The sequence below is a fragment of the Capra hircus genome, chromosome 21 (assembly GCF_001704415.2).
Source record: "Capra hircus breed San Clemente chromosome 21, ASM170441v1, whole genome shotgun sequence".
Classification (NCBI taxonomy): domain Eukaryota; kingdom Metazoa; phylum Chordata; class Mammalia; order Artiodactyla; family Bovidae; genus Capra; species Capra hircus.
In genome coordinates, this window is record NC_030828.1 from 32,792,234 (window position 1) to 32,815,609 (window position 23,376).

At 38.1% G+C, this 23,376-nt stretch overlaps 1 protein-coding gene across 1 annotated transcript in view; it reads left to right on the plus strand.

Moving 5' to 3' along the window:
• PTPN9 (protein tyrosine phosphatase, non-receptor type 9) overlaps positions 1-23,376 on the plus strand; it is a 74,218-nt gene that overhangs the window by 45,670 nt on the left and 5,172 nt on the right. The window contains exons 6-9 of the mRNA XM_018065986.1: positions 7,717-7,827; positions 9,607-9,935; positions 13,774-13,867; positions 18,871-18,937. Coding sequence (XP_017921475.1) covers positions 7,717-7,827; positions 9,607-9,935; positions 13,774-13,867; positions 18,871-18,937 — 601 coding nt within the window. The remainder of the gene's footprint in view (positions 1-7,716; positions 7,828-9,606; positions 9,936-13,773; positions 13,868-18,870; positions 18,938-23,376) is intronic.

Sequence of the window (23,376 nt, forward strand, 5' to 3'; positions counted from 1 at the left end):
AAAACTGTTCATCATCCCACACAGAAACTCAGTGCTCATTAAACAGTATATCCCCTCTCTACCCCACAGCCCCCGGCAGCCTCTCTTCTACTTTCTGTCCCTGTGAATTTGCCTGTTTTAGATCCTCATGTAGATGGAATCATGCAGTATTTGCCCTTTGTGTCTGTTTTATTTCACTCAGCTTAATATTTTTAAGATTCATCCGTATTGTAGCATGTATCAGAATTTCATTCTCTCTTAAGGCTGGATAATATTCTATCACGTATATACCTTGTGTTGTTAATCCATTCATTTGTCGAAGGACAGTTGGGTTGTTTCCACGTTTTGGCTATTGTGAATGATGCTGCTATGGACATGGGTATTACAGCATCTGTTTGAGTCCTTGCTTTCAATTCTTCGGTGTGTATGCCTACACGTGGAATTGTTAGATCATATGGTGATTCTACATTTAATTTTTTGAGGAGCTATTTTCTTTTAAAAGTTAAAAATTTTGTTTTTGTGATTTAAGACCTTAATCCATCTGGAGTTGATTTTCGAGTATGGTATAAGATGTAGGAATCTGACTTTTTTTTCCATATGGATAGCTATTTTTTTTCTTTCCAGTTTTGCATACTAAATAGCCTCTCCTTTCCACAACATAGGCCTTTTACTTATCAGTTTTAACAGAGTCACAATAACTTGGTAAGTTAATATATCATAGACAGTTTAACTATCTAACCATCTTTCTGTATTATTCAGATTGTTTTCAGGTTTAAATAATACTATTATGGTTATTTTTGCTCTTTCTCTTAAATTATTTTAAGAAGATATTTCTGAGAGTTGGATTATTTGGCTAAAGATTATGAATATTCTTGTGTCTCTCTTATACAGCACTAGGTTACCCTCGATAAAAGCGGAAAAGAAATATACATTGTCACCAACAAATAAGAGTATCTGTTTCCGTTAACTGTCCCAGTACTGCATTCTATAATTGTTCTCCTTTTTTGAATATAGAATTTTAAAATAATAGTATCCTTTTTTTGTTGTTTGAACTCCTTAAAAACATGATATCTTTTTCTTCAAATGTTCTTTTACTGTTTGTATGTCCTCCATTATTTGCTGCAAAATAGTGAAAATACTGTAGATGTTTTGTTATATAAATTCAAAGAGAATGAAATAAAAGTTTGGTTGCCTTAAAATCTATTTATCTATATGTTCTCTTTAGTGACTTGTTGCTCCATCATTGGGAATAGATAAAATTTTAAATTCAGTCCCCTACCATCCTCATTCTTATGAAAGTTATAAATAGAAGTTTATCTTCAATGCACGGTCTCACACTTTAGATTTCTATTCAGTGTGAATTAATTTCCAATAGTTAACTGTGGTGAGGATTTGGATGAAAATATGACACTAGAATAAAAGTATACATAATCTTTGACTTCCTAAGTTGCTCTGAATAAATTTTCCCCATCTTGGTAACTTTCTTAGGAGTAATCCTTGTTTTAAATTTTATTTTATTTTATTTTTTTTTTGCATATAGTCCATTCTTAATTTTTTTTTAATCTTTTTTTTTTAATTTTAATTTTTTATTTTTTTTAAATTTTAAAATCTTTAATTCTTACATGCGTTCCCAAACATGAACCCCCCTCCCACCTCCCTCCCCACAACATCTCTCTGGGTCATCCCCATGCACCAGCCCCAAGCAAGCTGCACCCTATGTCAGACATGGACTGGCGATTCAATTCTTACATGACAGTATACATGTTATAATTCCCATTCTCCCAAATCATCCCACCCTCTCCCTCTCCCTCTGAGTCCAAAAGTCTGGTATACACATCTGTGTCTTTTTTCCTGTCTTGCATACAGGGTCGTCATTGCCTTCTTCCTAAATTCCATATATATGTGTTAGTATACTGTATTGGTGTTTTTCTTTCTGGCTTACTTCACTCTGTATAATTGGCTCCAGTTTCACCCATCTCATCAGAACTGATTCAAATGAATTCTTTTTAACGGCTGAGTAATACTCCATTGTGTATATGTACCACAGCTTTCTTATCCATTCATCTGCTGATGGACATCTAGGTTGTTTCCATGTCCTGGCTATTGTAAACAGTGCTGCGATGAACATTGGGGTACATGTGTCTCTTTCAATTCTGGTTTCCTCGGTGTGTATGCCCAGAAGTGGGATTGCTGGGTCATAAGGTAGTTCTATTTGCAATTTTTTAAGGAATCTCCACACTGTTCTCCATAGTGGCTGTACTAGTTTGCATTCCCACCAACAGTGTAGGAGGGTTCCCTTTTCTCCACACCCTCTCCAGCATTTATTGCTTGCAGATTTTTGGATCGCAGCCATTCTGACTGGTGTGAAGTGGTACCTCATTGTGGTTTTGATTTGCATTTCTCTAATAATGAGTGATGTTGAGCATCTTTTCATGTGTTTGTTAGCCATCCGTATGTCTTCTTTGGAGAAATGTCTACTTAGTTCTTTGGCCCATTTTTTGATTGGGTCGTTTATTTTTCTGGAATTGAGCTGCAGAAGTTGCTTGTATATTTTTGATATTAGTTGTTTGTCAGTTATTTCAGTTGCTATTATTTTCTCCCATTCAGAAGGCTGTCTTTTCACCTTGCTTATATTTTCCTTTGTTGTGCAGAAGCTTTTAATTTTAATTAGATCCCATTTGTTTATTTTTGCTTTTATTAACCTATTTTAGTTGCCATTATATGGATTCTTAGCTATTATTTTAGATGAACCATTTAAACCATACAGTGTGAAATTTACTTTTACTAGACAATGTGGAATTTGTCTAGCCCAAAGAATAAATGTTTATTTTCCTGATTATGAAATACATGACTGGGACTTCCCTGGTGGTCCAGTGGTTAAGAGTCTGCCAGCCAGTGCAGGGGACACAGGTTCGATCCCTGGTTCAGGAGCATTCCACATGCTGTGGGGAAACTTAGCCCGTGCACTGCGAGTACTGAGTCAGCGCTCTAGAACCCGCGCACCACAACTAGAGAGTAGCCCCTACTTGCTGCAACTAGAGAAAGCCCACATGCTGCAGCAGAGAAGATCAAGTGCAGCCGAAAATAAAAATAAATAAATGAGTTTAAGAAAAAGAGAAATACATGACTAAAAGTACATTAATTTTCAGAAAATTTATTAATGCTGACCCTTATAAAGTAATATGAATACAGTTCTAACTTCATGCTTTAGTTAATCCTGATACCATTAATCCTCAATTAATCCTGATAACATTCCCGTGAGTTGTGATGGCTATTACTATAATTGTACCCATTTTATAGATCTAGAAACTTAGGCCTAGAAAATACAAGAACTTGCTGAAGGTAATACAACTAGTAAGTATAGCTGCTACTGCTGCTGCTAAGTTGCTTCAGTCGTCTCCGATTCTGTGCGACCCCATAGACAGGCTCCCCCGTCCCTGGGATTCTCCAGGCAGGAACACTGGAGTGGGTTGCCATTTCCTTCTCCAATGCATGAAAGTGAAGTCACTCAGTCGTGTCTAACTCCCAGCGACCCCATGGACTGTAGCCTACCAGGCTCCTCCGTCTATGGGATTCTCCAGGCAAGAGTATTGGAGTGGGGTGCCATTTCCTTCTCCAATAAGTACAGAGCTATTACTTATAATTCCACCCCTTGAAAATTATCAGTATAAAGAACTTAGGGTATGTATGTCCAAGCTCCAAGCTTTTAAAATGTGTACATGTGTATATAGGTATGCATACATATGGGATGAGGATAATTATTTTTCTTTACAAGTATGGCATATTATATTCAGCAGTTGTAATTTGTCATTTTTTTACTTAGCAGTGTATCTTTGTCATCTTTATATGTCAGTACATATAGCTCTTAGCTCTTTTTTTCCCTCACGTTTTTTAGTGGCTGCACAGTTTTTGTTTTTCTCTGTGCTGGGTCTTCATTGCTGCGTGGGCTTTCTCTAGTTGCAGCAGGTGGGGGCTACTCTTTGTTGTGGTGTGTGGGCTTCTCACTGCTGTGACTTCTCTTGTTGCAGAGCACAGGCTCTAGGGCCTGGGGGGCTTCAGTATTTGCGGCACACAGGCTCACTAGTTGTGACATCTAGGCTTAACTGCTCCCCAGAATGTGGGATCTTCCCGGACCAGGGATTGAACCCATGTCCCCCTTCAGTGGCTGGCTTCCCAGGTGGCGCTAGTGGGAAAGAACCCGGTTGCTAATGCAGGAGACATAATGAGACATCAGTTTGATCCCTGGGTTGGAAAGATCCCCTGGACGAGGGCATGGCAACCCACTCCAGTATTCTTGCCTGGAGAATCTCATGGACAGAGGAGCCTGGTGGACTACAGTCCATGGGGTCACAAGGAGTCAGGCATGACTGAAGTGACCTAGCAGCACTGCTTGCGTTGTCAGGCAGATTCTTAACCACTGGGAACACCAGAGAAGTCCCTTACAAAAAATGTTCCTGTTGTTGATATACCAAGCAGAAAAAATGAAGTTTATTCTATTTTTTTGTGTTGTTATAAAGGCTTCAGCGAACATCGTTTTACATTTATTTTTGTATATTTGGTCAATTATTTCCTCAGGATAAATTTAGGTAAGCAGATATTTATGGTCAAAATGTAGGTACATTTAAAATTTGATAAATATTGCCAAATAGTCTTCTAAAACCTTAGTTCAGATTTATACTCCGATCAACATCCTTGTTTGCTAGATTCTCATCATCATTTATTATTTGGATTTTAATCATATTCATGTCTTTATTTGGTATTTATTTATTACTGATGAACTTTAACTTATTTTCACGTTTAACATCAGTATTTCTTTAAAAATTTTTTTCTGCTTATATATTCTACCCATTTTTCTGTTGAAGTGTTTGTCTCATTGATTTGCAAAATTTGTTATTAAGAATATTAGGAACATTATTAAGTATGTGTTACCAGCATTTTTGCAGTTTATAATTTACTCAACATAACGATGTCTTGTCATAGTACTATGTTTTCTCAATTTTTCATTATAGTTTTAATATACCATATTACATATTTTACATTTAATAATATGCATAGTATATAATATTATGGACAAAATAATTTGTTTTTAAATAGCTGTCTTGGTGATATTTGTTAACTAATACACTTTCTTCCCTACTTACTTTGGGTAACGCCTTTATTTTATACTAAATTTCCATATGGTAAGTGTGTCTATTTCTGGACTTCTTGTTCTATTGATCTAGGCATCCAGACCAACATACTCACTTTTTAAATTTATTGTAGCCTTATAATGAAGTTTAACATTTTATAGGATAAGCTTCCCTGTATTCTTTTATTTCTAAAAATTGTTTTGACTGTTTTTACATTTTTATTCTTTTACATGCACTTTTGTGTGCTTTTATTTAAATTTTTACTTGTATATAACAGGCATTCTAAAAACAAACTTTATACCTTTTTTTTAAATTATAAAAACAAACAAAAAAACTAATCCAAGGAAAAGTCTCCAACCCCTCCTTCATACAGCCCAGTGCCATTCCACAGAGGTAATCACTTTTTCAAAATTATAAATCTGTTGAGAAAATGCTTTTAAAAAATCATGATCTTTTGATTAGATGAACATTAGAGTCATTCAGTCAAGTTCTGGTAGATAAGACACTTTGGGATTTAATTTGGATATAATGAATTAATTTAAGGAGAATTGACTTTACAGCCTCATCTTTACCTGTCCAGGAATGCTTTGTTTTATGGATTTTTTAAAGTCTTTTGTTATGTCTTTCAATAAAATTTAAAAACTATGTGTCTTACATGTTTCTTTTGATGTATATTCTTAGGCTAAAAAATGTACATATATATATATGTATAAACATAGTAAACTCCAGGGATAAATCATCTCTTTTGTAAGACCATTATCATACAGGGAGAGAGATGGTGCTTTTGTATACAAGTACTATTATAAACTAGAGGCTTTTTACCATTATACTTTTATGTTGATTATTATTTATAGGGTGGCTGATTTTCTCATATTTATCTTTCATATTTTAAAATGCTATTACAGTACTTTAAAATACTATTATATAGCTGGGAATAATTTCTTCCCAGTAGAAGGACAGTATTACTCATTATCCCTGCCTATGAGCAGGACTGGAGTGTTGAGAAACTTTATGAAACAAAGAGCTGTGGCTTAAAAAGAAATAATTTTTAATTCTTATGCCTTGTGCAGATCAGGGTGTCTCCTTTCTTTTAGACCTAATTTGTCCTCATGCCCAGGTGATCATATTGATTGACTGAATGAATGAATATATAAATAGATGAAGAGATGAGTAGAAAATGATTATAAACACACAGATATCAATTAAAGGAAAGATTATGAGAAATGTTTCATGTTCATTTTATTTGTGATCTAATTGTTCCTTAAAGTTTTAATAATTAGAAGGTAAGGATGCATACATGTATGCTGACAAGAAAAGTCAGAGTAGTTTTGATCTATAAAGCTTATATGGACAAGAACATAATATTACTATTTTTTTATTTTATTTGTTTCACAAATAAGAGTTTTTTTGAAAATGTGGTGTTGTACTGACAATAAAAATCATAGAGAACTCACTTGATTAAGGGAATATAATCACAGAAAAAAAAAAAGGTAAGGAGATACTCATCTGTTTCCTTTGAGATTCCTCTTTCAGATCTGCAGGGAGACTTGAGAATCTTTAGGGTATGTCTTACTAACGCAACCAAAAGTTCTGAAGTCGTTCTCTGGTGTTAAGTGGATCCAGATCAAATAACTCAAAGCCCATGCATTTCAATGTGTGGATTCCAGCATACTCACCTATAATCCTTAGGTGTCCCAGGCTGAACTTTTGCCCCTGTCTATGTCTCCATAATATGATTGCTTTGAACGGTAAATCAGCTTTTAATTTCTTTTTTTAAGCTTTATTGAACTGTAGTTGATTTATAATGCTGTGTTAGTTTCAGGTGTACAACAAAGTGAATCAGTTGCATGTTTTATATATAGTATTGTGTTTATGTCAATCCCAATCTCCCAATTTATCCCTCCCCCACCCTTATCCCCTAGTAACAGTAAGTTTGTTTTCTACATCCATGGCTCTACTTCTGTTTTGTGAATAAGTTCATTTGTACCCTTTTTTTCTTTTTAAGATTCCACATATAAGTGATAGATTTGCCTTTGTGTCTGACTTCACTCAGTATGAGAATCTCTTGGTCCATCCATGTTGCTGCAAATGGTGTTATTTTGTTCTTTTTAATGGCCGAGTAATATTCCATTGTATACATGTACCACATCTTTATCCATTCCTCTGGTGATGGACTTTTAGGTTGCTTTCATTTCTTTCTTTTTAACTACTTTTTCTCTAGCCACTAAGTGAAATCTGAATTAGGCTGTAGACTCCCCCTGCTGGGTAAGAATGGTGAAAAGAGCAGAAAACCTAAATTTTGGATTTAAACAATCAAAGCTCCCACTAGGCACTGTTGAAGTGCCCTGATTGGTGTATTTAAATCCTTGTATGTGTTCTCCACAGGGCTTCCCTGGTGGCTCAGATGGTAAAGAATCTGCCTGCAATGCAGGAGACCCGGATGTGATCCGTGGGTCAGGAAGATCCCCTGGAGAAGGGAATGGCAACCCACTCCAGTATTTTTGCTGAGAGAATTCTATGGACAGAGGAGCCTGGCAGGCTGCAGTCCATAGGGTCACAAAGAGTCAGACACAACTGAGTGACTAACACACACATGTGTTCTCCACAGGGAGCTTTTCCAGCTCGTTTGAAGAAAGTGCTGATTGTGGGAGCACCCATATGGTTCCGAGTGCCCTATTCCATTATCAGCCTCCTTCTGAAGGATAAAGTTCGGGAGAGGGTAAGGCAAGCTAACTTTATTATTTGGAGGTGGGATAGGTACAGTTCCGTCTCTGCTGTTGAAACTTGTCAGTTAATTCTCTGCCTTCAAAAGCCTTCCTGACTTGTCTCTCTTCCTGCTTCTGTTAGTGTGTTCACTTACATTTTCTGCTTTATTCTTTACTCAGCTCAGTACAAGCTTCCTTTTTGACTGTACTACAAGTTCCTTGAAGTTTGAACCTGGAAATAATTTGGGCACTTCCCCTCTATATAGTACCTTGCATGCAGCTAATATCGAAGAAATGTGTCCCATGAGTAACTTAGAGATAGCTACCACTTCCCAAATTTAGATTTGTACAGCTTCTAATATAATTACCTCAGTTGAGCTGGTATTTTATTTTGTTCAACTGGAAGTATCACTCAGTCCCTTTGACCACCAGGGTGGTAAAGGAGAATCTCAGACACTTTTTTACTCCTGGCATTTTCTCTTAAAACAGCTTGTTGCTTCCTAACTTCAAAAGTGTTGTCTAACATCATCTTAATTCTATTATCATTCCCCGAATATTCCATGACACAAAGATTATGGTTTTAGTCATTCACTCATTCATTTCTCACCCTTAAGAGAAAGGGTATAGGAAACATTGATATACTAGAATAAGATAATAATGTAAAATATTATCAGAGGATTTTTTTAAAATATGAGATTATATGAATACTAACAATACAGATCTTTGTTGCTGAGGCACCTTGGGTTGGAGGGAAAAAACTAAAGACATTTCGTTTTGTAGAAGGTTAGGGACTTAGTGACCCCAGAGTAGGAGAGGTACTCTCCCAGGTGACTCTTTGAGAGGACTCCTTGGGTGAGTTCTTAACACTTGCATTTTATACAAGTGTATATACATGCATGTACAAGCTCAAAATATATTGAGCACCTTTACAGTCCAGGTTCTGAGCCTTGGGAATTAAAACTTGAGTGCCATAGCCCTTACTTCTGTGGAGCTCATGGTTGTGAAAGGGGAGAAGACATGTTCAGAGGACTGTGGCTCAACGGGAACACAGAGGAGAATATTTCCTCAGACAGTCAAGGAAGGCTTCACAAAAGAGTTGAGCCATAGCTGGTCCTTGAAGAGGCCATAGAGAAAAAGACGGCATTCCAGGAAGAAGCAGCAGCAAACAAGGCAAACATCCCATTCCACACAGATTTCAAAAGGAACCAGCTAGGCTAATTTGGTCCAATATGGCTGTGTCCACTATGGCAGCAAAGAGAGGAATTGAGTATTATAGTTACTTCTCTAGCATTTTTCCTGGGCTTCCCTGCCTCTGGGTGGCTGGTTTTGTCTTGCTTTCATTTAGAAATCTATTTTTGAGAACATCCATACCAAGCTATGAGTAAAGGACAAGCTAACAGACTTAGAATTGGTTACCTTAGTATGGGGTTGACAAAACAACCACTTTCCATGCATTCTTAGTAGTCAAAAAGGCCAGGACCCGTGTGAGATGGAACTGGAAAGCCTTGTATATAGTATAAAGCCTTGGTTCTCTATACCTACCTTTATGTTTATGACAGGGCCCCTAATTCCAGGAATGAGTTTGCTATACATTGTGGAAAATCAAACCTTTCCTGGGAAATTCCTAGGATTTCAATGTTAAACAGATGAAATGGCATTTACGTCTTTTCTAAGTATACCACGTGTTTCAAGCCGATCTCATCTCATTCTCTGAAGTACTTTGGTTCTTTACGTTCACTGTCTGTATGCCCCTCCCTTCCCACAGACTCACGTAGTTCTCTCTTACTTTCCAGATTCAGATATTGAAGACGTCTGAAGTCACCCAGCACCTGCCCAGAGAGTGCCTCCCGGAAAACCTGGGTGGATATGTCAAAATTGACCTCGCCACTTGGAATTTCCAGTTTCTATCCCAGATGAATGGCCACCCAGATCCCTTCGATGAGATCATCCTGTTCTCCCTCCCTCCAGCCTTAGACTGGGACTCAGTGCATGTCCCAGACCCCCAAGCCATGACCATCCAGGAGTTGATGGACTATGTTAGCACCAGGCAGAAGCGGGGGATATACGAGGAGTATGAAGACATCCGTCGTGAGAACCCAGTTGGTACTTTCCACTGTTCCATGTAAGTAGGGAAGGTTCCAGTGATCACTTTCCAAGATACTTGTGACACGTGTTGGTACACCTTCCACACCTTACATCCTTAGGAGAGGCTCTTCCTTAGGTTAAGGAGCACCACTTTCACTTAGATCATGGTTTCTCTCATCCAGAGAGAGGCACCAGTTGGCGCTTGTTGCCAATAGCATATGCTGTGAAGTTTCTGAAGGTCTTTGGTAACAATAGAGAAACTGTACTAAAGGATGCATTTTTTTGATGTGTTCCTGATATGCAAGTGCTTTTAGGGGGAAAAAAAAAAAAGTAGAGGCCCAAAATGTAGGCTGTTGATTCTTGTTCTAAGTGTGATCTCATCCTTGCTTTTGGGCAGCTTCTGCCTAGAGCGTTTATAGTGTTACATTACTTTCTGAGGAGGCATACTGGTCCATTTTAAATAACCCACAGTCAGTAAGAGAGGAGTTGCCTCTTAGGAATTTAGCCTGTGGGATTTTCCTTCTACCTAAATTCTATAACTGGTTTGTAACTACTTGATAACTATTGTTGGCAGTAGAGCACTGATCATTTCTCTTACTGCTGCTGTCATTTATCTTAACATGTTTTCATTGACTGCAGCAAAAACTTCTTTTCCTCCAAGTTTTGAGATCTGTTTGTTGAAAATTAAGGAAGCTGTCTTCAGTGGGTCTCAGGCTCAAGTACCAGCTTAGCCAAAAATATCCTCTTTGATTTACCCAAGTTATTTCCCTACTTTATACCTCAGTTTTCCTGTTTGTAATATTTTATGTTAGACTCGCTGATATCCACTGATTATTTTATAGCTTAAATGTTTTGGGAATCTGTGAGTACCTCTCTCCCCTTGTAATTCCCCTCCAGCTTAGTCAGTGTACTGTAAAAAAGGTATGCAAAGAGTGAGGAAAGAAAGAGAAGGAAAAAGAAAGAGAATAATAACAAGTTAGGAAACAGATAAGGAAGGTAAGAGAGGAGAAGCAATTAAGAAAAAAAAATCAGTAAAACAAGAATCCAAAGAAAAATAAGGAAAAAAAAGAGCGAGAAAGCAGAGCATGTATCACATGGGGAGAGTGTTCTTCCCCACCAGTTCTAGACCCCTATATGTGTCCAGTCCTTTTCCCAGCCAGAGCAGAGGGTGCACCCTTGTTCTGGGAATCCCTGACCTTGCTCTGGTGCTTCTGCTGAGGGGTCCTTAAGGTGTCATTTCTACCATGGTTCCCCTTCATCACATTAAAAAAGTATGTTTGGATTATCCTCTTTGCATCATCCAAGTCAGCTATCATGTTATAATCAGAGAATCTATCCCAATCTTATGGAAGGATTCCCAGTCCTGCCTCTTTATTTATTGAATGAATGAAAACATCCTACTTCAGGAGCTAGAAACCAGAATCCTCAACATCTTCAGGCCTGTGTCTCACACTCAGTTCCTGTAGAACTACTTACACAGAACAAACTGTTTTCCTTGGAATTCTAGTTTAAGAAGTAGGTATTCACTGCGGTCCAGGATGCCCATGGACTGTGAGACTTTACCTTTTTTCCCCTCTACATCGTTCTTTCAAAGGATTTTTTTTAATAAATAAAAATTTAATTTTTATTATGAGAAAATTGTAGATTCAAAGATCATGTATACCCTTTCCACAGCTATCCCATGGTAACATCTTCCAAAAGCTTTGTACAGTATCACAACTGGGATATTGATAAGTAAGTTAAGTGAAAGTTGCTCAGTCGTGTCTTGACTCTTTGCGACCCCATGGACTATACAGTCCGTGGAATTCTCCAGGCCAGAATACTGGAGTGGGTAGCTGTTCCCTTCTCCAGGAGATCTTCCCAACCCAGGGATCGAACCCAGGTCTCCCACATTGCAGGTCCACCAATCTTATTCAGATTTCCCCAGTTTTTGTTTGTGTGTTTGTGTATTTAGTTCTTTGCAATTTTTATCACTCAGGTAGGTTTGTGTATACAAAACCACAGTCAAGATACAGAATTCCATAACCACATACCTCTCCATTCTATCCCTCCCCATCCCTGACCCCTGTAACTACTAATCAATTTTCCATTACTATAATTTTGTCATTTCAAGAATGTTACTATATAGATGGAATCATACTGTATATAGACTTTGGGGATTGCCTTTTTTTACTCAGTGTAATTCTCTGGAGTTTCACCCAAGTTTTTATTTGTATCAAGTTTGTTCCTTTTTATTGCTGAATAATATTCCATGATATGATTGAACCACAGTGTAAACTGTTAACCAATTAACCACTTGTTGAAGGACATCTGGGTTGTTTCCAGTTTCTAGCGATTATGAGTAAAGTTGCTGTGAACATTCATGTCTAGGTTTTGTGTAAAAATAAGTTTCTGTTTCTCTGGGAGAAATGGCTAAGGGTGGAATTGCTAGGTTATATGTTAACTAAGTGTTTAGTTTTATGAAAAACTATCCAGCTGTTTCCTAGAGTGGCTATATTCTTCTGCATTCCCCCCAGCAATATGTGAATGGGCTGTTTCTTTTTTTGAAATATGTGTTATTTCTTTATCTGACTCTGCTGGGTCTCTGACCTTCACTGTGGCATATGGGATTCTTAGCTGCAGCCCCAGGGACCAAACCTGGGCCCCCTGCACTGGGAGCACGGGGTCTTAGCCACTGGACTCCCAGGGAAGTCCCAGAATGTCCGTTTTCTTTGCATCCTCCCCAGTGTTCAGTGTTGTCACTTTTTTTTTTTTTTTTTTTTTTTGGCTGTTCTGATAGGTATGTAATGATACCCCTAAGTTAAAATTAAAATTGTGGTCTTAATTTACATTTTTCTACTAGCTAATGTTATTGAACATTTTTTCATGAACTTTTTTGCCATCTGTATATCCTCTTTGTAAAAATGTGTTTTGCCCATTTTCCATTTGGATTTTTTTTTTAAACACTTGATACTTGAGAGTTCTTTATGTTCTACGTACTCGTTCTTTGTTGGATGCATAGTTTGAAAATATTTTCTTCTAGTCTGTAGCTTTTCTTTCTTTTTTTCTTTTCTGGTTCTCTTGTGAAGCAGAAGTTTATTTTGATGAAGTTCTTTAATCATTTTTTCCTCTATAGGTCATACTCTTGATGTCAAGCCTAAGAACACATTGCTTCGCCTTAAAATCCAAAGATTTTTCTACTTTTTTCCCTAAAATTTGTATAGTTTATGTTTTACATTTAATTTAAATCTGTGATCCATTTTGAATTAATTTTTTGTGTAAGGTTTAGTTTGGTGTTCAGATTTTTTCCCTATAGGTATCTAATTGGTCCAGCACCATTGGTCGGAAAGAGTATTCCTTTTTCTGTTGAATTGTTCTTGAAACTTTGTAAAATATCAGCTGGGTTTATTTGTGTGGGAAGATGCCCCTAAGAGTATAACGTGACTAACAACTATTTCTTAGCCACCAAGAATTAATAACTGGCAGTTTTTAGTATTTTGTTGTATTTGCTTCATCTTTTTATATAAAAGAAAGAGTTAATTGTAAAGTTGAAATCCCTTCTAACTGTCACCATCAATTCTCACTTCTCAGAAGCAGTCACTAGTATGAATGTGGTATGTTTCCTTCCAGATCATTATGTTTATACTCTTACATATACATTCATATGCATAAGTAATATAGAGTATTACTTTATGTGGGTGGTCTTTGTAAATTTTTTTTTTGCTTTTAATCAATATATACGCAGATGATTTTTTCAGAATCAAATAATACCAAAGAAAAAAAGTAATGAATGGCAAATAGCAGTCTCCCTCCTTACCCTCAGTTCCACTCCCGTCGTCATCCATTTTCAACTCTTACAGTTGTGTCTTTATTTCAGTTTGTTTCATCTCTTTCAGGTCTCCAGGAAACCTAGAGAAGAACCGCTATGGGGATGTACCCTGCCTGGACCAAACTAGAGTGAAGCTGACGAAACGAAGCGGCCACACTCAGGTAGAAAGATAAATGTCTTTCAGAAGCACTAGGGGAAACGTAAGCCTCTTCCAAAGTGAAGCTTACTAATACTGTAGTAAAAAGAACATGAACTCTAAGCCAGAGAGGGAAGGTTTGAGTTTTAGACTACATACTAGTCTGTTACCATATGAAAGTCCTTTTATGCCCATCTCACAGTACTAAGTGGAAATTAAATGAAATACTTTACATACATGCTGATATCCCAAAGTCTGGTATATTACTGTAGGTACTCAATAAATTATATCTCCTTTTACTCTTTAGTTATAAAGTCCTAGACATGTCATCTACCTCACTGGTGTGAGGGTATATATTACAATACCAGGGGACTCATTATAAGTGACCTCTGATTTTTCCGTCTAGAAGATCTGACAAAAATTTTAGACAAATAGTGTACGCATGGGCTTCCCTGGTGGCTCAGATGGTAAAGAATCTGCTTACAATGTGGGAGACCTGTGTTTGATCCCTGGGTTGGGAAGATCCCCTGGAGGAGGACATGGCAACCCACTTCAGTATTGTTGCCTGGAGAATCCCTATGGACAGAGGAGCCGGTGGGCTACAGTTCATGGGGTCGCAAAGAGTTGGACATGACTGAGTGACTAAGCACAAAAGAGATGAATTGGTCAAATGCCCAAATTTTAGAATTGATTCAATCATATCTGTGCATATTAAAAATCACATATATTTAGTAGGGATATTTAGTGGAAATGTTATTCAGACTCTTCACATACATCTTTAACATCTGTTTCTTTTTGTCCTTATTTGAGCTACTTTTTGAGTCAGTCTAACAGTTATCCAGAACACCTTTTTATTTCCTTTTTTAAGTATATTGTCACTGGAAAATTTATCCTAAATCAGAAAAAATCTATAATATTAGCATAGTTTTTTCTTTTCTTTCATCCTGTATCTCATGCATCCTCTATAGCATAATCATTTATTTACTTATTTTTAAAGTCCTCTTTCGTATGACTTGATTACAGTGACATCCAAAACTTAGAATTTTGAGGTCAGCAATTAAATAGGTGTTATATTTCTTCTTTTTTCCTTCTGATACAACAGTTCTGTCTGGTGACCTTTATACACATCAAAAAACAGCATTGATTGAGGTTCCCGTTCACAGCAAAGGAGTGCCCCTTAACGTCACACGCAGTATATGGACTTGTTATATCCTTCCTCTTTTTTCTGGAGGATAATTCTTAGGAAAATCATTGCTTTATATTTGGGCATATATGATATATGAGTCAGGACCGTGGGATCATGGTTTTAATCTCTTTGACCCTACTGTTTCAATTCATAAACTGAATTCATAACCCTGTCTAGGATCCTTACAGAGGGTTTTTCTGCAGTGGTATTAGCTGAGAGTCTGCCTGATTGAAGACAAATTCATCAGTATTACTGAGTTTTGTCTTAGTTGAATTGAGGCTCTAGAGTCAGAGATATCTGAATGTATCTGTCTTGTTGACTGCTCTGTCTCCAAGACCTAGAACAGTGCCTGTCATGTATCAGACATTCAGTATATTATTTGTGAGTGAGTGAGTGAGTGAACCCCAGTGTACCAGGAGACTATTCTAGTCATCGTGTAATTATTCTGAAGATCATCACTTGAGTTAGTACTCCCTCTCCACATTACAAATATTGGTAGAGGCTCTTTTCCACAGTAAGTGGAGGATTCAAGTTTGTTAGTGAATTGTTTAGCAGATTTATATATACCTGGACTTATATTATATTATATTTCTGTTGAACCTGGCCCATAACAGAATGTGTGTGCTGCTTTGGTTCTTCCTGCTGTTTCTGTTTGCCCCCAAATCTGCACTTTATCTCTGAGGTCATTTTCAGTTTTTAGTATCTAATGATTCTTCTGAAATTGCTGGTTTTAATTCCCAGTGCTCTCAGAGACAAGGATGCTAAAAACTGGTATCCTTAGTTATAAAGAAATAAGTCTCCTTTAAAGAAGTGCCATTTCTTTTCAAAGCATGAAGGTAACTCCAAGCGTAACAGCTTATATATTACTTATACAATGGTGTTGATTGACATGTACCAGCTAAATCATTTGTACTTTTCTATGCCTTCTCACGTGGGCCCTTTAGGGTCCCATCTGAGTGTGCCAGGCAGAACAGAGGATGGGCTTTGGCTGACTGTGGGTGAGGCCTGGATTAAGAAGCCTGGTTGGGGTGAGTGAGACTTTTAGCTTGCTGGGTTCACTGCACATGTTCCATTAGCTTAGTGAAGGTGTCCAAATGAGGGTAGAGCACTAGTATTACTAGTATGAGGTCACTACCAGTTGCTGTGGGAGAAGAAAAGAGCAGGAAACTCGACTAAATAATCAGTGGGAGGATAAGTTGGTAGACTGACTATCTAATGGACATTCATCCAAATAACATGGGTTTGACCATGAGATGGAGATGTTTTCTTTTTGTGGCTGAGCCATGCAGCTTGCATGATCTTAGTTCCCTCATCAGGGATTGAACCCGGCTCACATCAGTGAAAGCCCTAGGTCCTAATCATTGGACCGCCCAGGAATTCCTCAGAGTTGTTTTCTGAGGGTGGCTGTGGGCATACTGACAGTTCAGACTGTCCTCCAAGTGTTGGAACCAGCGGCGAAAGGGCTGATGGGGTCTTTCTGATCTCTCTAGATTGGAATGGAGTATGAGTTTTCCCTAGTTTCCTGTTGAAACATCTTTACTTTTGCCCTGTAATCCTTCCTGTCCTCTAATATCCATCCATCCTAGCTGCTAGGTGTTCTCAACTAGTTACATTGTGACTTGAGGCTGTAGCTGCATCTGTTTGGCTTTTTTTATCAGCTTGGACTAAATAGTGTTGACAGAGATATTGTGAGGAGGTAGAATAAAAGCAATAAAAATTTAAGCCTATTTAATTTCCCTGATGGCTAATGATATAAATAGAGGACATTGGGAAATGGGAGAAGGCCCGCAGAAGAGAGTGCATCCTGAGCTGTTCATTGAGACTCTTCTGAAGGTGTGTGGCTTTTGCTTTGTGTTAATTTAGGCAGTAACAGAGCCTGGGTGTTTGGCCCATGCTGTTGATGGTCCTAGGTGTGAGGTATAACTTTCTTCCTTCTCTAGTCACACTTTGCCTTTTGTGTGTCACCACGTGGACAGGATGTTCCTGCTCAGGTTGCTTGGCTTGCCTCCCTTCTGGGTTTGGTTCTGAGCTGCAGTGCTGTAGTCCTAAGGGACTTTTTTTTTTAATAGCAGTTTTATTGAGATACACACACCATACGGTTGACTCTTCTTAAGTGTACAAGTCATTGGTTTTTAATATATTCTCAGAGTTGTGCAACTATCACCACAATCAACTTTAGAACATTTTCATCACCTAAAAAAGAAACTCACCTTGGTAGTCACTCCCCATTTCTCCCAAGCACATCTACTGTTTGTGTACTCTTTTTGCCTTTTGTGGACATCTCACATAGAGTCATACAATACATGACCCTTTATGTCTGGTTTCTCTCACTTAGCACGTTTTCAAGGTTCATTCATATTGTAGTATGTATCAGTATTTCTTTTTTATTGCTGAATAATATTCCATTGTGTGTGTGTGTGTACACACATTTTTAAAAATATTTACTTATTCATTTGTTTATTTTTGGTTGTGCTGGGTCCTTGTTGCTGTACTTGGGCTTTCTCTAGTTTCAGCAAGCAGAGGCTGCTCTCTAGTTGCAGTGCACAGGCTTCTCGTTGCAGTAGTTTCTCTTGTTGTGGAGCATGGGCTCAGTGGTTGTGGCACATGGGCTTAGTTGTCCCATGGCATGTGGGAGCTTTCCAGACCAGGAATCAAACCCATGGTCCCCTACATTGGCAGGTGAATTCTTAACCACTGGACCACCAGGGAAATCCCTACACCGCGTTTTATTTATCCATTCCACTAGCTGATAAACAATTGAGTTGTTTCTGTTTTTTGGCTACTATGAATGATGCTGCTATGAATATTTGTATATGAGTTTTTCTATGTAGATCTATGTTTTCATTTCCCTAGGGATTAGAATTTCCAGGTCATATGGTAGCTCAGTATTTAACCTTTTGAGGAAATGTCAGACTGTTTTCTAAAGTGACTGCACCATTTTATATTACCACTAGTGATGTATGAGGATTCCAGTCTTCTCACATTTTTGCCAATATTCATTATTATCTTTTACCTGTAGCCATTCTAGTGGGTGTGAAGTGTTATCTCATTGTGGATTTGATTTGCATTTCTCTCATGACTAATGATGTTGAGCAACTTTTCAGGTACACATTGTCCATTTGTATATTCTCTTGGAGAAATGGCTATTCTGATTCTTTGCCCATTTTAAAATTGAGTTGTCTTTTTACTGTTTATTTGTGAGAATTCTTTATATAGTTTAGCTACAAATCCCTTATAAAATGTGTACATTCTGTGGGTTGTTTTTTCACTTTCTTGATGGTATCCTTTGAAGCACAAAAGTTTTCTATTTTACTGTAGTTCGATTTATGTTTTTGTCTTTTGTTGCTTGTGTTTTTGATGTCATATCTAAGGAGGCTTTGCCTAACCCAAGGTCACAAACATTTATTACTATGTTTTCTTCTAAGGATTTTATAGTTTTAGCTCTTACATTAGGTCTGCAATCCATTTGGAGTTAGGTTTTTTGTTTTTTTTTTTTTTGGCCGTGCTGTGTGGCCTGCAGAACCTTAATTCCTTGACCAGGGACTGAACCAAGCCCACAGCAATGAAAGCTCAGAGTTCTAACCGCTGGACTGCCAGGGAATTCCCTGGAGTTAGGTTTTTGTGTATGATGTAAGAGGGTAGGCTTGATTTTTCTGCATGTGGATATCCAGTTGTTGCATTAACATTTGTGCAGGTGAGGTTTTAAATTGGTCCTTTCACTTCTTCACTGCCTGACAAGAAGAGAAAATCCATACCTTGAGTTTCATTTACCTAGTACATCATTTTCGTACCCAATTGGTATATTCCACACAACTGCAATGATATTTCCTTTTTATCATTAGACAGATTACATCAATGCCAGTTTCATGGATGGCTACAAGCAGAAGAATGCTTACATTGGTACACAAGGTAAGTTAGTCTGCCATTCACAAACTGATTTTGTATCATCTGCCTGTGATTGTTTGCACCAGGGGATAGCGTAATTTTTAAAGGAAATGGTAACTTGAGGTGATATTGCAGCCCTTAGATCTTGTGAAAGTGAAAGTCACTCAGTCGTGTCCGACTCTTTGCAGCCCCATGGACTGTATAGTCCATGGAATTCTCTAGGCCAGAATACTGGAGTGGGTAGCCTTTCCCTTCTCTAGATCTTGGTCTTTCATAAAGATTGAGGGTTCTAGAAGAAGGCAGATGAGAGATGTAGAGTGTCTTTATCAAATGTGCCTAGAAACTCACTGCATAAACTAGAGATTTGAACGCACAACATTACAAGTTTTTGGATTGAGTCTTAGTGTTGCAGACAGGGGTTTGGACATCAGAATTGACTGGCTAGTGAGATTGTCTTTATGTCGAGAAGGACATAAAGGAATGGCAGTGGACTTCCCAGAGATTGAATTCAGCCTGTGAATGGGTGTTGCTGGCTTGAGAGACTTTTGCTGGTCTGTGTACCATTACAGAGTACACCAGCGGCCTCTAACGTGGATAGTCTTTGCTAAGTCTGACAGTGAAGTATTGGGCTCTAGGAGGATTTCAGATGGAGTTTCTATTAATGCTCTTGTGGGCCCTAGTACTGCTAATGACTTGTTCTCTGCCATCTCAAGAATACCTGGTTTCCTTCAAAGAGGGTGGTAAGAAATCATAACATAGGAGGATAAGAGAGGCCATCATATGGGTTTAAGGGCCTTTGACCATTGTGGAGTATGGCCAGCAAGAGATCTCGCTGGTACCTCCTTAACCAAGTGATCACACTTAGTATCACCAATAATGGAGAAACAGATATATGCCTCCTATTCTGATACAATGAGAACTACACAAGGTAACCTTTGTTGTATGTTGCCAGTTTTTAAGTGAATCAATCGGATTGTGAGAAACAAACCTGAGAAATCCAGATTGTGGAACATGCTGGAGAATTGGCTTAGATTCTTTCAAGTTAATGCCATGGGGAAAAAAAGGGGGAGGGGAGGGATTAAAGGAGACTAAAGAGACATTGATAACTGAAGGCAATGTGTCATCCATAACTCAATTTGGAAAAATATTTTTAAGGACAAAATATTGGCACAGTTGGAGACTGTGTATTAGAGGGTATTATTGTATTAATGTGTAATTGCTGCAGTGTGATAATGATATTGTTCTATGGAGAATGTTCTTCTAAATATGTGTTCAGGTATTTAGGAGTGAAATGTCATAATGTCTGAAACATTTTTAAATAGTAAAAAAGAAAATATGTGTTGTGTATATATAGAGAAGGCTTTGTAAAATAATAGCTAAAAATGATAGCCTTGAAGCCAAAGTATGCATACATTGTGCTGTGGGTTTTTCTTTTTTTTTTTTTTTACTTTCTGTAGGTTTCAAATTTTTCAAAATAGAAATTGAGGGAGAATAAAAAGGAAAAGGGCATTTGGATTTATGGTACATTGTTAATTGGTCTGATGGTCACAGGCTTATTTTCCCTTAGGGGGGACTACTGCCTCCAGAAAGCGTCCTTTAAGACCTTAGGAAGAAATAAGAGAACTATCAGGAAAGATTTCTGGCAGGTAAAGAATAGGATGTGATCTGCCTGAGAGTAAGGAGATGTCTTTGTTGAGGAGGATGTCTGTGGCATGGGTGGGCTTCTGGAGGGTAAAGATTGGCTCTAGGGGTCTCAGAGTGCTCCTTTCTCTGGTTTAGATGACAAATGCACCTCCTAGAGTTGTTAGTTATGCAGGAATTGGATCCTTTAGGTTGGCTCTGAAGGCCTTGTCTGGGAGAGGAAACTCATCCAGAAGTATGAGAGAGATTTCTTGAGTTAAACACTGATCACTTAGAAGGCATCAGCACTGTTAGGACTGGAAAATCGGTTGGTTTGATATATCTGGTTAACCTTCTTGGCTATATTCTGTATTCTGATTTTTTTTTCATAATAGTTCTACTGTTATTTATGAAAGTATCTATTTTAAATATATTAGATATATAATTGCCATCTAATTATTATAGAGACTCTGCAAGGAAGGTTTATAAATCCATGAACAAACTGAAGCTCAAAAAGGTTAAGTGACCTTGGATCACACAGCTAGTAAGTGGCAGAGCCAGGATTTGAGCACATGTCTGCTTGATTCAAACAGACAAGCCAGGTTAGTGGATTGTTTCACCCACGTCTGCATAAACTGCTGACTTTGTTTCTTCAGAGACATCTACTGTTAAAGAATCTAATCTGGGGAAGCATAACTTTCCCTTCTAAATCTCTCTCTTATGCTTCTGAGGAAATTATGACCCTTCTCTGTCCAGCCTGAGTCTTGAGTGGTATTGTCAGGCGCTCTGTGTGGCAACACCAGCTTTGCCAGTGGTTTGAATGTGGAAAATAAAGTCTATGAGAGCTACTGTGATGCAGAACAGTGAGGTGTGAACAAGGCTAAGAGTCAGAGGTAGGGAAAGGCTGTTTTTATTATCTTCTTGACATGCATGCTATAGTAATGCCATGTCCATTGTGGAAAAGGAAGATGAAAATCACTCATAACCCTGAGACTCAGAGAAAGTGCTGGCATTTTGTAGCATCTCCTTCTAAACCTCATTCTGTGCATACAAATAGATGTGGACATATAAAATACCTAACAAAACAGGCGTTTTCTATACATTACTTCTTTTTTTCTTTTGATGGTTATCTTGTGAATACCTTTCCATAGCAAAAATACAGATGGTACAGTATCACCTTTATGGACTGCTAAAATTTAGGGTATGCCATAATTTAACTCTTATTAAACATTTAGCTTATTTTCAAGACTTCACATGCTTCTGGCAGTGTCCCCTTCTGCACAGAGGAAATTCTAGTATCATAAAATGTTAGTGCTTCCTAACAGACTTTGGCAAAAATGGCAGTGAAATTAGCAGACTTCCAGGACCAAATCAACCCATGGCACTGCCCTGCTTCCCCGAAAGTGAAGGCAGAAAAGGCACTGGAAAAGTATAAGGAATTATCCTGAGCCATTACTCACTTGATTGAAAGGGAGTTATTGGCTGACAAGCATCTTCAAAGTTCCTGCTGAGTGCCCAGCCCTGTACAGGTTCTGACTCTAAAAGGGGAAAGTGATGACACAGCCCTTGCCCTCAGCACCACGTTTGGCTGAGATATGATTGCTTCTCTCAAAGTAAAATGCCTGATGTGAGACCATGTACATCAAATGGTTAAGCTGTTTTGATCCAGCTGTGCCATCGAGAACTGAGAGGAGAGGGAGCCCTACAAAGAATGTGGTGTTAAAAGAACGATTTAGGGGAGAAGCAGTACTTGAATGGAGAAGGACGTGGCAACCCACTCCAGTATTCTTGCCTGGAGAATCCCATGGACAGAGGAGCCTGGCGCACTACGGTCCATAGGGTCAGACAGAGTCAGACATGACTGAAGCGACTTAGCTTACCTGCATGCAGCATTTGAAAATGGGCGGCATGGTGATCATTTTGCAGTGTATAGGAATACTGAATCAGCATCTTGTGCACTGGGAGCTAACATAGTGTTGTAGGCCAATTATACTTCAAAACAAACAAACTCATAGGAAAAGAGATCATATTTATGGTTACAGGGGCAGGGGTTGGGGGAGGGGGAAATTGGATGAAGACAGTCAGAAGGTACAAATTCAGTATAGGCTGAATAAGTACTGGGGATGCAATGTACAGTATGATAAATATAATTAACACAGTTGTGTGTTATACCTAAAAGTTAAAATAAAACCTGAGTTCTCATGATGAGGAAAAAGTGTGTTTTTTTTTCTTTTTAAATTTTGTATCTATGTGAAATGATGGGTGTTCCCTAAACTTTCTGTGGTAATCATGTCACGATATACTTAAGTCAAATCATTATGCTTCCTGTACCTTAAACTTACGCAGTGCTGCATGCTGACTATATCTCAGAAAAACTAGAAGGAGGGAGAAAAAATGGGTAGAAAGTCAGTGGCAGTAGAGGTGAAACAGAGAGCATGAACAAAGGAATAAAGGCAGAAGTGAGCATGTGTGTCTATATTGTGATGAAGCAAAACTGGCAGAGATATCCAGAAAAGACTGGAAGAGAAATTCCTCTTGAGAAAAGTAAACCAAAATGATATTATAGGAACTTAGAAAAAAAAAATGATGTAGTCCTTATGACAGTGAATTTCGGTAGGAAGACAAAAAGATAAAAGTCAAAAAATTCCAAAGGCAAAAATAATCTAGGACTTGGTGAATGCTTCTGGGAGATGAAAGAAATGAGTCAGAGCTGGACTTTCCAACTTTTTGAAACTGAATGATTTAAGAATGCAGTACTGTTAGCAGAGCTGAGAAAGTGTAGAGAGAAAGCTAACTTTGAAGGACACTGGATTGCAGACATCCAGGGTCTGAGGAAATCGGAT